The sequence below is a fragment of the Cynocephalus volans genome, chromosome 8 (genome assembly GCF_027409185.1).
Source record: "Cynocephalus volans isolate mCynVol1 chromosome 8, mCynVol1.pri, whole genome shotgun sequence".
Taxonomy (NCBI): Eukaryota; Metazoa; Chordata; class Mammalia; order Dermoptera; family Cynocephalidae; genus Cynocephalus; species Cynocephalus volans.
In genome coordinates this window covers 112,241,457-112,255,619 of record NC_084467.1, presented here as the reverse complement: position 1 = coordinate 112,255,619, position 14,163 = coordinate 112,241,457, and the positions used below count along the sequence as shown (strand labels likewise).

The following is a 14,163-nucleotide window of genomic DNA, read 5'->3' as shown; positions in this document are numbered from 1 at the left end:
CTCTGCTGTCCTCTGTACCCAGCTTAGATGCCAGGGCCTATCACTGCAGTCACTTCCTGTTCAAGAATTTTACGGCATTCCTACTACCTATTCCTCATCATCAGTCCCCCCCACACACAGCCTCCCTGCTTCTGGACTCATCCCTCTCCGTGGAAGAGCTGTCCTTACACCAGATCCCTCTCTCAATTTCTCAAGGCCTCCACAGCTAAATTGTCTCCTCTCTCCTGCACCAATTTCCCTCTCCACCAATTTCCCTCTCTACTGGACAAACATACAGACTAGCTCTAATATCTGCCATCTCAATACTTATACACACACAACACCTTTGATCCACACCCCCCTCCTGTTAACACCCTGTTTTCCTACTCTCCTTTACTACTAAAATCCTTGAAAAAGTCATCTACACTCTCTTCCTCTCATCCTTTCATTCAACAAATATTTATCAGGTGCAGCAAACAGAGCAGACAAAACCCTTCTCCCCTCCTGGACTTATCTTCTTTGGGGAAGACAGATAATCAACAAGAGGAATAAGTAATGTGCGTGGTAAGTTCAATAGTGGTAAGTGTTAAGGAGACTTATGAAGCAGGAGGGGACAGGAAGAGTGAGGGCTGCAATGTAGGGAGAACAGCCGGGGGGCCCTCTGAGAAGTGACACCTGGGAGTGGAGCCCAGTCAGCAGAGGAGACAGCAGGTGCAAAGGCCCTAAGGCAGGCTCAAGGTCTAGCGAGGCGGCCAGTGAGGCTGCAGCAGGGTGAGCTGGGGAGAGGGCGGAGGAGATGCGGACACAGGGAGCAGCTCAGGGAGGGCCTTGTGGGGAACGACTGGAGGTGTCTGAGTGGAGGGCTGCCAAGATCCGCTTGCCATCTTACAGGATCACTCCAGCTGCTGTGTTAAGATCAGGCTGAAGGGAAACAGGGCAGAAGCCACTGCAGTAATCCAGGGGAGAGATGACAGTGGCTCGAACCAGGGTGAGAGCAGTGGGTGTGATGGGAAGTGCTCAGATTCTGGCTATAGTTAACATTTTGTCATAAAAAAATTCCAAACATACATAGAAGTAGAGAGTACAATGAAACCTCACAAACCCGTCGCCAAGCTTCAACAGCCACCACCATTTTGCCATAACTGTTTCATCTCTCTTTCCACCCCTCATTCACTAGGATGTCTTAAAGCAAATCCCACGAATCGTGTCATTTCACCCTCAAATACCATAATGTACTCCTCAAAAAACAGTGTTTTCTTATAAAGACACAACACCATTATCAAACTAAGAAAACCAACAATAATTTCTTATTACCAATTGACAGGCATATTTCACCCACCGTCTCAGTAATATTTTTTCATGGTTGTTTTGTCCAAATCAGAATCAAAAGAAGGTTTATTTATTGTATTTGGTTATCATTTCTCGTAAGCCTCTTCTAAATCTCTTTAATCTCCACCAGATCCTCTATGTTAATTTTTCCATGACTCTGACTTGTTATGGAAATCAGGTCAGCTGTCCTGTAGACAACAGTACTGCTTCTTTATGGCAGCAATAACTTAATCTTCTCTTCTTTACATTTCCTGTAAACTAAAAATTAGCCATAGAGCTGGATTAGATATAAGTGTTTTTCTATTTTTTGTTTGCTTGTTTTGGCTAAAGTACTTTAAAGATGGGGGCTGGCTGGTTAGCTCCGTAAGTTAAGAGCATGGTACTAATAACACCAAGGTCCAGGATTCAATCCTTGTACTAGCCAGCCACCAAAAAATAAAGAAAGAAAGACGGTGTGGTCATCTTTATATTGCATCACTTTAGGGGACTCATATCTGGCCATTTCTCTTTTAGTGATGCTAAAATTAATCAGCAAGTACAGATGGTGACAGCCTGACCCTTCCATTTTAAAACCGCCCATCAGTATCTTACCTAATGAATTCACTGTGCTCAAATAATCACTGCCTAAAACAGATATTTATTAAGGTATGCGAAATGGTGATTTTCTAATTCTATCACTTCTGCATCTATGAGCTAGCGTTCTTCTGTAAAAAACTTTCCCTCATTCACTAGGGTTATTTGCCTTGAATAACATGTTGGAAAAACAGGATACTTATCCTTTGCCTTTAATAATCAAGTTTTATATTAATGAGATATTGTCTTTCCATCTTCAATTGTGTCCAGTGAGGTTTACATATTTCTCCTTCCTTTAGGTATCATTATAAATTATTGTTTTTAATCATTGATGAGTTTTAATCAAATGTTGTCAGTATTTTTGATGCCCAAATTGTCCCATCTTACGCCCACAGGACCTCCTCTTCACTGCCCTCGTGTCTTTTTATTTAGAAACTTCCCAACATAAATAAAAATACAGAAAATAATATCACAGATCCCTATGCACCCATCACTTGGCCCCAATCACTCTCAACTCATGGCCATTTCCACTTCATCACATCCTCTGCCTGCCTCTAGGCCCCTCTGAAACAAGTCTCAAAACACCGTATCACTTCCTGTGCACACATTCCAGCACCTAACTCCAAGAAACAAGAACTCCACCTCCAAACAGAACCTCCTCTGTCCTTTCAACTGAACCTCTATAGCCTTTCATAGCTTTCTGGCATAACAGCTCCAGACCTGGAATCAGCCAGTCCTCTAAGAAGGCCTGGTTCCCTCTAGTGGGGAAGAACTCAAGCTAGGAGATAGAAGTGTTCATTGCTACTGGGTTGTTGGAGCTCCAAGGTCTTCCCACAGATAGAACTAGAAGACACATATCTTTAAAAAGGAAATCATGTTATCCTATGGATTTCATCTATAAGAGTTTCAACTTCTTCGGTTTTATTTTTAATCTCTTCTCTTACGCTGAAAACTCTTGATTACTACCATTAAACTACTTGTTTTATCCTATATTAAATATATAACAAGATCAAGTAACAGTATCAGTATTATTACTGACAACAAAACTATTAAGATTTTATATACAGTCAAAATACTATAGTCTCAGGTCAGTTTGAGTAATTCCTTTCTCTGACATCAAATTTGGCTACATAACTGAATTTGTTTTCAATTTTAGTGTCTTTAATACATAATTTTTATTTTTTAAATTATAAAAAATTTAAATGTTCCTAGCCAAAGCAATGACATGAGGTAAGTTCAGAGGTCATGCCCCATCTTCCTTCTACCGTTTCTTCCTTCCCTTCCCCTACAGGAAACCATCTATATCCCTTGTTATCCTTCCACTGTTTATTTTTGCAAATTTAAAAACAGATTCCACTCTCCTCCTCCCTTCTTATACAAAAAATTTTTTGATTCTAGATATATTTTTAAGGTAGAGCCAAAATGACTTGCTGACTGAATGTGAAGTATGAGAAAAACGTGAGGTATGAGACAAGACTATTTCTCAAGTTTTGGCCTGAAAAAAAACGGTGTTGCCATTTACAGAAGTGGGGAAGACTGTGGGAGGAGCAGGCTGTGGGGAACATTGGGAGCTTGGTTTGGACACACTAAGTTTGAGACGCCCAGCTGGCTGGTTAGCTCAGCTGATTAGAGCATGGCCTTGTAACACCAAGGTCAAGAATTCGGATCCCCATACCGGCCAAGCAGAAATAACAAACAGGCAATTGAATATACAAGTTTAGAGTTCAGGGGAAAGGTATAGGCTGGGAGTACAGATGATAACTGAAGTCATGATTTTCTACTATCACAATCATATTATCTGCAATTAATGAGACCTTTTTCTTTCCAATTTTTATGTCTTTCTTTTTCCTTGCTTTACTGCACTGACCAAAACCACCTTTACAATGTTGACAGAAACAGCAGTAGCCAGCATCCATATCTTTCTCCTGATCTCAAAGGGAAAGCTATCACAGTTCAGTTGTGTAACTAAGTATTACATTAGCTGTACATTTTTAAGTCCTTAGTCCACCTGGAATCTATTTTGTGTGTGTTATGAGATAAAGGTCCAATTTCATTTTCCCTATATAATCAAATATCAGTTCATTGAATAGTCCTTTCTTTCGAAACCGACCTGCAATGCCCCCTGTTTATCATACACATTCACCGCATGTTCGAGTGTGTGTGGGTCTACTTCTAGGTTCTCTGTTCTATCTAGCACTGCACCCACACCAAGGTCATCATACTACAGTGGAATGTTTGCTCCTCTCCATGCCTCCTCCTCCTTCTTCAGAAAGGCATAGTTCATGGGACTTCCTATTCCATGTAAATTTTAGAATCAGCTTATCAAGTTCTTTGGAAAACCTTTTGGTGTTTTTTATCAAAATGGCATTGAATCTATAGATCATTTTAAGGATCATAAAACTGCGTCTTCTTATCCATTAACATGCTATTTCTGTTTATGTAGGCCTTCCTTAATTTCTTTCAATAAAGTTTCATAATTTTCTGTATATATGTCTTACACTACTTTTATTAGATTTCTAGCTCCTATATTTCTGGTTCCTCTTGTTTGCATTTTTGTTTGCTTGTTTTTTTTTAAGATGACTGGTAAGGGGATCTTAATCCTTGACTTGGTGTTGTCAGCACCACACTCTCCCAAGTGAGCTAACCGGCCATCCCTATATAGGGATCCGAACCCATGGCCTTGGTGTTATCAGCACCACACTCTCCCAAGTGAGCCACGGGCTAGCCCTTACCTGCCTATTTTGGCTCTCTTAGTTTTCCTTACTTTCTTAAGTCTCAGGTATGCATTTAAAAGTACAAGAGTACTTCAGAAAAAGAATAAATAAATAAAATAAAAGTACAAGAGTACTTCAAAAAGTTTGTGGAAAAATAGAATTAAAAGACAAGACAAATCTTTCTATGAACTTTTTGAAGACCCCCTCATATTTTAGCCTCTATTTCCAGATATTTTCTTGTGAGACAGTTTTAAATCTATCATAACTGTGGAAACAGAAGGCATTTGACATCAATTAGGCTACTCATATATTCAGCAAGAACAGATGCAGAAAACTGGTAAGGACAGAAAGCAAACTAGTCAGTTCAAAAGTAAATGGGTGACCAATTTTGAAATATACTACAAAGCTACAGTAAGCAAATGTAGTACTGGCCTAAGGAAAAACAGATCAATGGAATAAAATGAGAATCCAAAATAAACTGTTATATTTAAGGTCCATTGATTTTTGACAAGAGTGCCAAGTTAATTTAATGGGGAAAGAATAGTCTTTTCAACAAATGATGCTGGGACAATTGGCTATCCACATGCAAAAGAATGAAGTTGGACCCTACCTTACACCATACACAAGAGTTAATCTGAAAGGGATCACATGCAGGGTTCAATCTCTGTGCCAGCCAGCCGCTAAAAAAAAAAAAAAAAGGGATCATAGCCTTTTGCCTAGTTGCACCCTAAAAGGAAGATGAGTCACCAGCAGCTCTATTGCAGCCATCCAGAAAATTCAGCCAGGTTCTCACTCATGCTGCATCTGCTCAAACTGGCACAGTCTGATCCAGAAATACGGCCCTAAAATGTGCTGCCAGTGCTTCCATCAGTCCATGAAAGATATAGGCTTCATTAAGATGGACTAAGTGATCTTCCTTAAATAGATCCAAGGCATCCACCCAGTGAAAGAAACCATGCTAGCTCTTTGCACATAATTAAAAAAAAAAAAAAGATAACGTACCTAAATATAAGCTATAACTATGAAACTCTTAGAAGAAATCAAAGGTGTAAATCATAGCAATGATCAATTAGACAATGAATTCTTAGAGATGACACCTAAAGCACAAGCAACCAAAGAAAAAACAGAAAAATGAACTTCATCAAAATTAAAAACTTTTCTGTGCCAGAGGACCCTATAAAGAAAGTTAGAAGACAACTAAATGGGACAAAATATTTGCAAATCATATATAATAAGGGACTTGTATTCAGAATTATAAAGAACTCTTATAACTCAATAATAGAAAAATAAAACAATTAAAAAATGGGCAAAGGATTTAAACAATTCTCCAAAGAAGATATAGAAAAGGCCAATAAGTACATGAAAAGATGCTCGTTTGTTATTAAGAAAATGCAAATCAAAACCTCAATGAGATACCACTTTACATCCATTAAATGGCTACAGTCAAAAAGAGAGGCAGGGGCCGGCCCATGGCTCACTCAGGAGAGTGTGGTGCTGAGAACACCAAGGCCCCGGGTTCGGATCCCATATACGGATGGCCGGTTCGCTCACTGGCTGAGCATGGTGCTCACAACACCAAGTCAAGGGTTAAGATCCCCTTACCGGTCATCTTTAAAAAAAAAAAAAGAGAGAGAGGCAGTAACAGGTTTTGGAGAGGAATTAGGGAAATTGGAATCCTCATACATTGTTGATGTGAATGTAAAATGGTGCAGCAATCTTGGAAAACAGTTTTGCAGGTCCTCAAAAAGTTAAACAAGGAGTTTACATGTGACTCAGCAGTTCTGCACCTAGGTATATATCCAAGAGAACTGGAACATATGTTTAGACAAAAACTTGTACACTGATGTTCAAAGTAGCATTATTCATACATAGCCAAAAAGTGGAAACCACCTAAATGGCTATCAGATGATAAATGGATAAACAAAATGTGGTATATCCATACAATGAAATATTACTTAGCCATAAAAAGGACTGAAGTACTAAGACACACTACAACATGGATAAACCCTGAAAACATCAAGCTAAGTGAAAGAAAACACAAAATTCCACATGTTGTATGATTCCGTTTATATGAAATGTCCAGAACAGGCAAATCCTTAGAGACAGAAAGTAGATCAGTAGTTGCCAGGGGCTGGGAGAAAAAGGGAAGGGAGAGGGATGCTAATGAGTATGGGATTTATTGGAGGATTATGAAAATGTTCTGGAATTAGTGGTGATGGTCGCACAGCCTCGTGAATATTCTGAAATCCACTTAATTGTACATTTTTAAATGGTGAATTTTACGGTATGAGAATTGTATCTCAAAAAAAAAAAAGGGGGGGGGAACCGCCATCTTCCAGTAATTCGCCAAAATGACGAACACAAAGGGAAAGAGGAGAGGCACCCGATATATGTTTTCTAGGCCTTTTAGAAAACATGGAGTTGTTCCTTTGGCCACATACATGCAAATCTACAAGAAAGGTGATATTGTAGACATCAAGGGAATGGGAACTGTTCAAAAAGGAATGCCCCACAAATGTTACCATGGTAAAACTGGAAGAGTCTACAATGTTACCCAGCATGCTGTTGGCATTGTTGTAAACAAACAGGTTAAGGGCAAGATCCTTGCCAAGAGAATTAATGTGCGTATTGAGCATATTAAGCACTCTAAAAGCCGAGACAGTTTCCTCAAACACGTGAAGGAAAATGATCAGAAAAAGAAGGAAGCAAAAGAGAAGGGAACCTGGGTTCAACTGAAGCGCCAGCCTGCTCCACCCAGAGAAGCACACTTTGTGAGAACCAATGGCAAGGAGCCTGAGCTGTTGGAACCTATTCCCTATGAATTCATGGCATAATGGATGTAAAAATATATAAAATAAAAGGTCAAGACCACCGTACTATTAAAAAAAAAAAAAAGGAACGTTAATACAATGAAAAGTTTTTAAAAATGCTGGCTACTGTTATTACTGTGAGTAACAAATCATCCAACTCTGATCCAAGATACCAGGAAACTGTTGCAGGCCAATTTGTTAGTTTGCAAATAGGGTAAAGTCTCTGATGTTTCACCACTCTTGACAGGGCATTAATGCTATAATCAGAAATTTCTTTTTAAAATCCTACTTCTTTCCTCTTGTATGAGCTAGTCTGAGTTTGAGAGTTGAAAGAAAGCACTGTGCACACAGAGGCTCCTCTCTGCCCACTTCACTGTCAAGTAGCAGGTTGTACCAGTCAAGAAGGGGTAGCATCCTTGATAGTCTATCAGGTGCCAAGAATCCCCCAACCCACTCCTTTGATTAAGATTTCATTTATTGGGTCAAAACAAATTATTTTCATTCTCTGTGCTCCAATACTATTCTTCTTCTCTCTTTGTAGGTCCATCTTTTATTATGGTGAGTCTTTTTGGTTATGTGGTTTGGTATAAGGCAAAGAACATGAGTCCTGGGAACACAACTGGACCTGGATTCAACTCTTGGCTGACCACTCACTAGGTCTGTGTACTCGGCCAGGGAATTTGACGTCAGAGAGCCTTGGCTGCCTCGTCTCCAGGATGGGGATGCCACCTGCCACCCAGAGTTATAATAATAATTTAATAAAACCACACTAGAGAAGCATTTAGCCTATTTCCTGGAGCACGCCTGATAAGATATAGTAAGAAGTATAAAAAAAATAATTAGGTACAACTTGAGCAGAGAAGATTGAGTGTAACCAGTTGGCAAGCGGATATGAAGACAAAGAAATTTTTAGAAAATGTTTGTCATGCAGCAGGGTTCCACAAAGGTTAGTTTCTCTCATCCTTCTTCCAAGACTGAGCTCCCTGAGTGCAAGGACTAGGTTATTCATCTTTAAGCATGCTGAACCTCAGGCACAATATTTTGTATGTAGCAGGTGCTCAAAAAAAAATTCAAGGGACTCTTCAATTTGATAGAATGTACTTTCATTTTCCTTACATCTGTACTTCAAATGCACTTACTACAAAATTTAAGTATTTATACTGTTCTATAATTATTTCAGATTTGTTGGTCTGGACTCTCCAAATAGACAGTAGGGTTCCTAGGGTCAAAAATACGATTGCTTACAATCTACTTTTCACATTCCACTGATGCAGCCCACTGACCAAACTGGTTCATTTCAAATTCAAGTGGGGGTTGTTTTTTTGGCTGAGACAGACTGCTCCCTTTTACCAAGGGATCAGCAGTTAAGCCCTAACAAGGCCCCTTTCTAAAAAAAAAGGTGCCCAACTACAGGCCTCAATCCAAAGTGACCATCCAGGTTTACATGAGATAAGTAGGGGGACTAATGGTCCAGGATGCAGTTTTAGCATTTTATTGCTAAAACTGGGAAAGTCCAAGGCAAACTGTTATGAGCTAGTCATCTCAGTCACCAACTAGTGACTGCCTGCACCTTCACAGCTCTCAGATGTCTAAAAACTGGTAAAATGAAGTTGCTAGCAGGTTAATAAATCATACGCGGAAGACCAAATAACTAAGAAGCAGCTGTTCACAGAGAGTGAAGAATACCTCAGAGATATCCAGTGGAAGATTGCCAACATACACCTCTGTCTCTTTTTTCTTACATCCTAAGAAGAAAAAGAACATTAAAAGGCAGGTGCAATGTTAGAGGATTCAGAGGACTTAGAACACATAATAAGTGACACATTTTTTTCAATGTTAAAACATTCACACACACACACACACACACACACACCCCACTACAAACATTCCTCTCCTGTGAACACTGAACGGTTATACTGTACTCAGTCATTCAGCAAATACTTATCAATGTTACAGAGTGGTCCAGTGATGAGTGAGGCCAAGCATGTCCCTGCCATCAAAGCAAGAGCTCACGGTCTGGGGGGACAGAGAGGCATCAGCACACCAGGAGTCTGTGCCTTCAGTGAGGTATTAGGAAGTTTTTCAGGATCGACAAGCAAAAGCACAGAGATATGGCACGTCTGGGAAATCGCATGTAGTCAGGAACAGCTGACTACATGCTGCATGCGGGCAAGGGGAGAGAGAGGAGGCTAGAGATGCAGGGGAAGCCAAATTATGAAATCGCTGAACACTCTGTCACAGCAGTCACAGTTAATCTACTGGCTGGGAGAAGTGGGCGAAGGGTTTTAACTAGAGGAGTGATTCCACCAGATCTGCGTTTTAATAAGATCACGTTGCAGGTGGTGGAGGGTAAAATGGAAGGAAGAAAGAATGAAACAGGAGCATGGAGTTAGAAGCAGCCAGCGGTCCAGGGAGTAAGGGTCTGCACCATGGCAGTGGTAGCAGGGCATATCCACTGACTGGAGGAAGAGCATAACCTAGGCAGATGCCAAGTTTTCCACTTGAACAGAAACCAGGCAGACTGGGCATCACTAACCAGGATCCAGGTCACAGGCTGAGGTCCCAGCACCATCCAACCCCCACGCTAACTCACCTGGGGATTTCTGTTCCTCCCACACTCCCTTCTTCCCAAACAGTTTATTAGAGGGTCGGGAGTCACTGCTTTTCCAGGACCTGTCAAACAAAGGTGTCAGCTTCAGACTTCGCAAGCTCAGACTCTGACAAAAGGAAACACACTGGGCATAAGAGCAGAAGCCTGAATAAGCCTCCACTCCCTTTCCTGACCAAGGCCTTCCCTTCCTTCTCTTGGAATCAGGTTCCAAACCAGGAAGCCCTCCACTGGACTTTTCAAATCACTGACAGTTAAAGCACATATAGGGTTAGCATCAATAGGCAAGAGATGCTGGGCGTGGTTCTTAAGCTCTGGGCCTGGTGAGACAGGAACAGAAGGAGAAAGAAAAGGCTGAGTGGAGGCAGGTTTGGGACTTACAGGCTGCAGTTGCTTTCCAAGAGGATCTCCTGCAAAGCCAAGCAGTCACAGTTAGAGGAATGCCAGGATAAATCACCATCACACGAATACTGAATAGGTACTGTGGAAGGCAGAATAATCAATCCCCTCCTCCAAAGTGGCCCACATCATAATCCCTGGAACCTATGAACACATTAGGTTTCATGGCAAGAGGGAATTAAGGTTGCTAATCAGCTGACCTTAAAATAGAGATTATTTGAGTGAGCCCAATATAATCACAGGAGTCCTTAAAAGTGGGAGAGGGAGGCAGAAGAGAGGGTCAGAAAAAGAAATGTGACAACAGAAGCAAAGTTAAGTGATGTGATACGAGAAGGACTTGACCATTGCTGCTGGCTTTGGAGATGGAGGAAAGGGCCACTAGCCAAAGATTACAGGCAGGCTGTAGATGCCAAGAAAGGCAAGGAAACAGATTCTCCAACTAGAGCCTCCAGAAGGAACACAGCCCTGCTGACACCCGGATTTTAGCCCAGTGAGACGTGAATCAGACTTCTGACCTACAGAACATAGGTAATATATTTGTGTTGTTTAAGCCACTGAATTCGTGGTAATTTGTTACAGCAGCAAATAGAAAACTAATACAGGTACCAGGAGCAACTTTAAAACCACACACTTCTGCGCATTGGCTGGCCTGTGGAGAGAACTGGGCTTCAGAGTTAGACAGATGCAGCTCTGAGTCCAGCTCAGAGACATTGGGCAAGTTTTATCGGTAAAATGGGAATCAAAACATCTGTGTCATCAATCATGAGGGTGAAGTGAGACACCACACTTAACGCACTAGCCATGTATTAAGAACTCAATAAATGCTAGCTACCATGTTTATTTTTATAGCTTCTGCTGGTACTTTCCCACAACTCCGTGGAATATCATGTTTCCATTTCACAGATGGAAAAACCAAAGCTCAAGGACATCGGATGATTTCCTTAAAATTATAAAAGATACTGAAGTAACTCAGGTCTGTGACTCCAAAACGTTGGTTCTTTTCCACAGATAAGAAGGCTTTCAAAGTCATTTTAAAGGGATATTTTTTCCTTTACTTTAGGAGAAACATAAAAATTTTAGACAAACAGATTTTAAAATAAAACAGTAACTCTTTTCTCCAAACGGTTCCCAGCTGTGGGAGAAAACAAATCTAAATAAAACTAAAAGTGATTAAGATAATAAAAAAACTTAGGTATGGATGAATAAAAACCCAGAGGTTTATGAGTAAAATCAGGAATATAGGGTGTTAATCCCAATTTCCTGGTAATCCCTGGAAAAGTCTATGAGTTTCTGGAACAGGGCAGGCACCAAGACCTGTCCAGCATATATCTTTCAAACATCCCTTTAAGGGCCTGCCAGGTACTTTGCTAAGCAGCTAATACACATTTTCATTTAATTGTCACTGAAACTCTAATAGATGGACATTATTACCCCATTTTACAGATGAAGTCCTGCAGGCTCAGAGACTATACCTGATAATTTGCCCAAGATCACTTAGTATCTATGCTCACAAATCGAGAAGGTTGTTTTTTGAATCCAAACCATATGACTCCAAAGTCCTCAGCTTCCTTTTACTCTATTGTTTGGTCTGGAGAAATACCTTATTTGTGTTTTTAAAAAGACATAAAGAATACATAAAAAGAACTCTTACAACTGAGAAACAAAGACAAATAAACCAATTAAAAAGGGGCAAAGGATCTGAAAGACATTATTCCAAAGATATCTAAATGACCGATAAGTGCATGAAAAGGTGCTCCATATCTTTTAGTCATTAGAGAAATGCAAATCAAAACTACAGTGTTATCACTTCATACCCACTAGGATGGCTATAAACAAAAAGAAGACGTAAATGTTGAGGATGTGGAGAAATGGGAACGTTCACATTGCTGGTGAAAATGTAAAGTGGTGCAGCCACTTTGGAAAAGTTTGGCAATTTCTCAAAAAGTTAAACAGAAAATTACCATATGATCCAGCAATTCCACTCCTGGGTAATTGCTCAGGAGAAATTCAAACATGTTCACACAAAAACTTATTTGCAAATATTCATAGCAGTCCTGTTTATAATAGCCAAAAAGTGGCAACAACCCAAACGTCCATTAACCGATGAATGGATAAATAAAATGTGTGGTATATCCATACAATAGAATATTACTTGGCAATTTAAAAGGAATGAAGTACTGATACATGCTACAACGTGGATGAATCTCAAAAATGATGGCAAGGGAAAGAAGACATACACAAAAGGCCACATATTGTGTGACTCCACTTACACAAGATCCGGAATAAACAAATCTGTAGACAGAAAGTAGATTAGTGGCTGCCTAGGGTTGGGGAGGAGGAGCAGGGACTGAGGAGTGACTGCTAATTGATATAAGGTTTCTTTTTGGGGGTGGAGATGGGCTAAAATTAGATTGTGGTGGTGGCTGTGCTGTAAACATACTACATACACTAAAAAAAACAGGCTCAAAGCAGGTGACTTTTATGGTGCGTAAATTATGTCTCAATAAAGCTTTTTTGAAAAAAGCCAAGATGCACTTTCAATGGTAGGGGTGAGCACGCATTTCTCACCTCCCCACCTCACCAACCACCAAATTCCGCCAACGGTGACAAGGAACATTCCGTTGCCATGGCTCGTACATGAGGATTTAGATCGTGTTGCGTGAGCCCCTACAGAACTTTTACTTTTTACACTAAAAGATTTTAGTGGCGTGAACTGAGGTTAAACTTAGTTTTTTAAACTAAAAAGGGTTTAAACTGCTCCGAAGGGAGGGGTTATGGCAGAGGCGTCTTTTAAGGCAAAGCGCCCCACGGTTCAGCGCAATGGCTCAGCATCTGCACATCCAGACTCGGCTGACCACTCCCATCATCCCTACCAAAACACTCTGCAGAGGTACCCGGCGCGAGCAGGCGACAAGCTGCGAAGTAGCAGCGCGCCCTCCCGCCCCTTGCATGGGGGGTGCAATTTCCACAACCGCTTGCCAGCGCCCCTGTCCCCGCCACCCCTCGCCTGGGCAGCCTGGGGGCTGAACCAGCGGGCCGTACCTCCTCTCCCGAGCCAGGCGCCTGCACCCTGCCGCCGCGCGCCGAGCCTTCGCACCTTCTCCCTTCGCGCTCCGCCTCCCCGCGGGCGGCGGACAGGGCGGGGCGGGCAGAACTGGGGCCCCGCGGCGCCGGGCAGGCGCTCCCCGCCAGAGTAACTGAAGGAGCGCTAGGTGATCTCTATCCCTGCGCCAGCCTCTTAGCAGCCAACTGCCCCCACCTCCACCAGCACCGCAAATAACGTTTGCACAGAGAGCGGAGTGAGCGGGCGGGGCGCGCCTGGCACTCTGCGGAGCCGGGGGCGTCCTTCCTGGGACTGAGCAGCGCACGTGGCGCTCTCACGGGCGCGTTTGAAGGCAGCGCCCGGATGACAACGCTCGGTGCAGACGGGGGGCTCTGTGCTCGCGGGGATGCGGCCAGTCAGCACGTGCGGCCGCTGCCGCCTTCCCCCGAGCATGCACCCCCGGGCCAGCCTCTCCAGAGGCGCTCACCCCACCGCCCTCGGTTCGGGGCGGGAGGTGTTGGGGCTGGGAGGCGCCAGCCGCAGTAGGGGAGGGGCGCGCGGAGAGGGTGGGCGGCCCGCCGTCCATCCACCGTCCGTCGCGGCGCCGGGGACACTCCCGCTGCCTCTGCTGCAGCCTTTCTCGTCCCTGGGAGTGTGGGAAGGGCTGCTGGGGGCTTCCGTGGGTCCGGCCTCTCCCACCTCGGGAGG

The 14,163-nt window shown here is 42.4% G+C and overlaps 1 protein-coding gene and 1 pseudogene across 1 annotated transcript; both read left to right on the top strand.

Annotated features, from left to right (window-relative positions):
* The first annotated feature begins 5,330 nt into the window (after nt 1-5,330).
* LOC134385224 (small ribosomal subunit protein uS14-like) lies at nt 5,331-5,502 on the top strand (annotated as a pseudogene).
* Nucleotides 5,503-6,921: 1,419 nt separating this feature from the next.
* LOC134384865 (large ribosomal subunit protein eL21-like) lies at nt 6,922-7,464 on the top strand. The gene has a single exon (XM_063106656.1). It carries the CDS (start codon nt 6,947-6,949, stop codon nt 7,427-7,429), a length of 483 nt encoding a protein of 160 aa, XP_062962726.1. The 5' UTR covers nt 6,922-6,946; the 3' UTR covers nt 7,430-7,464.
* Nucleotides 7,465-14,163: the final 6,699 nt, after the last annotated feature.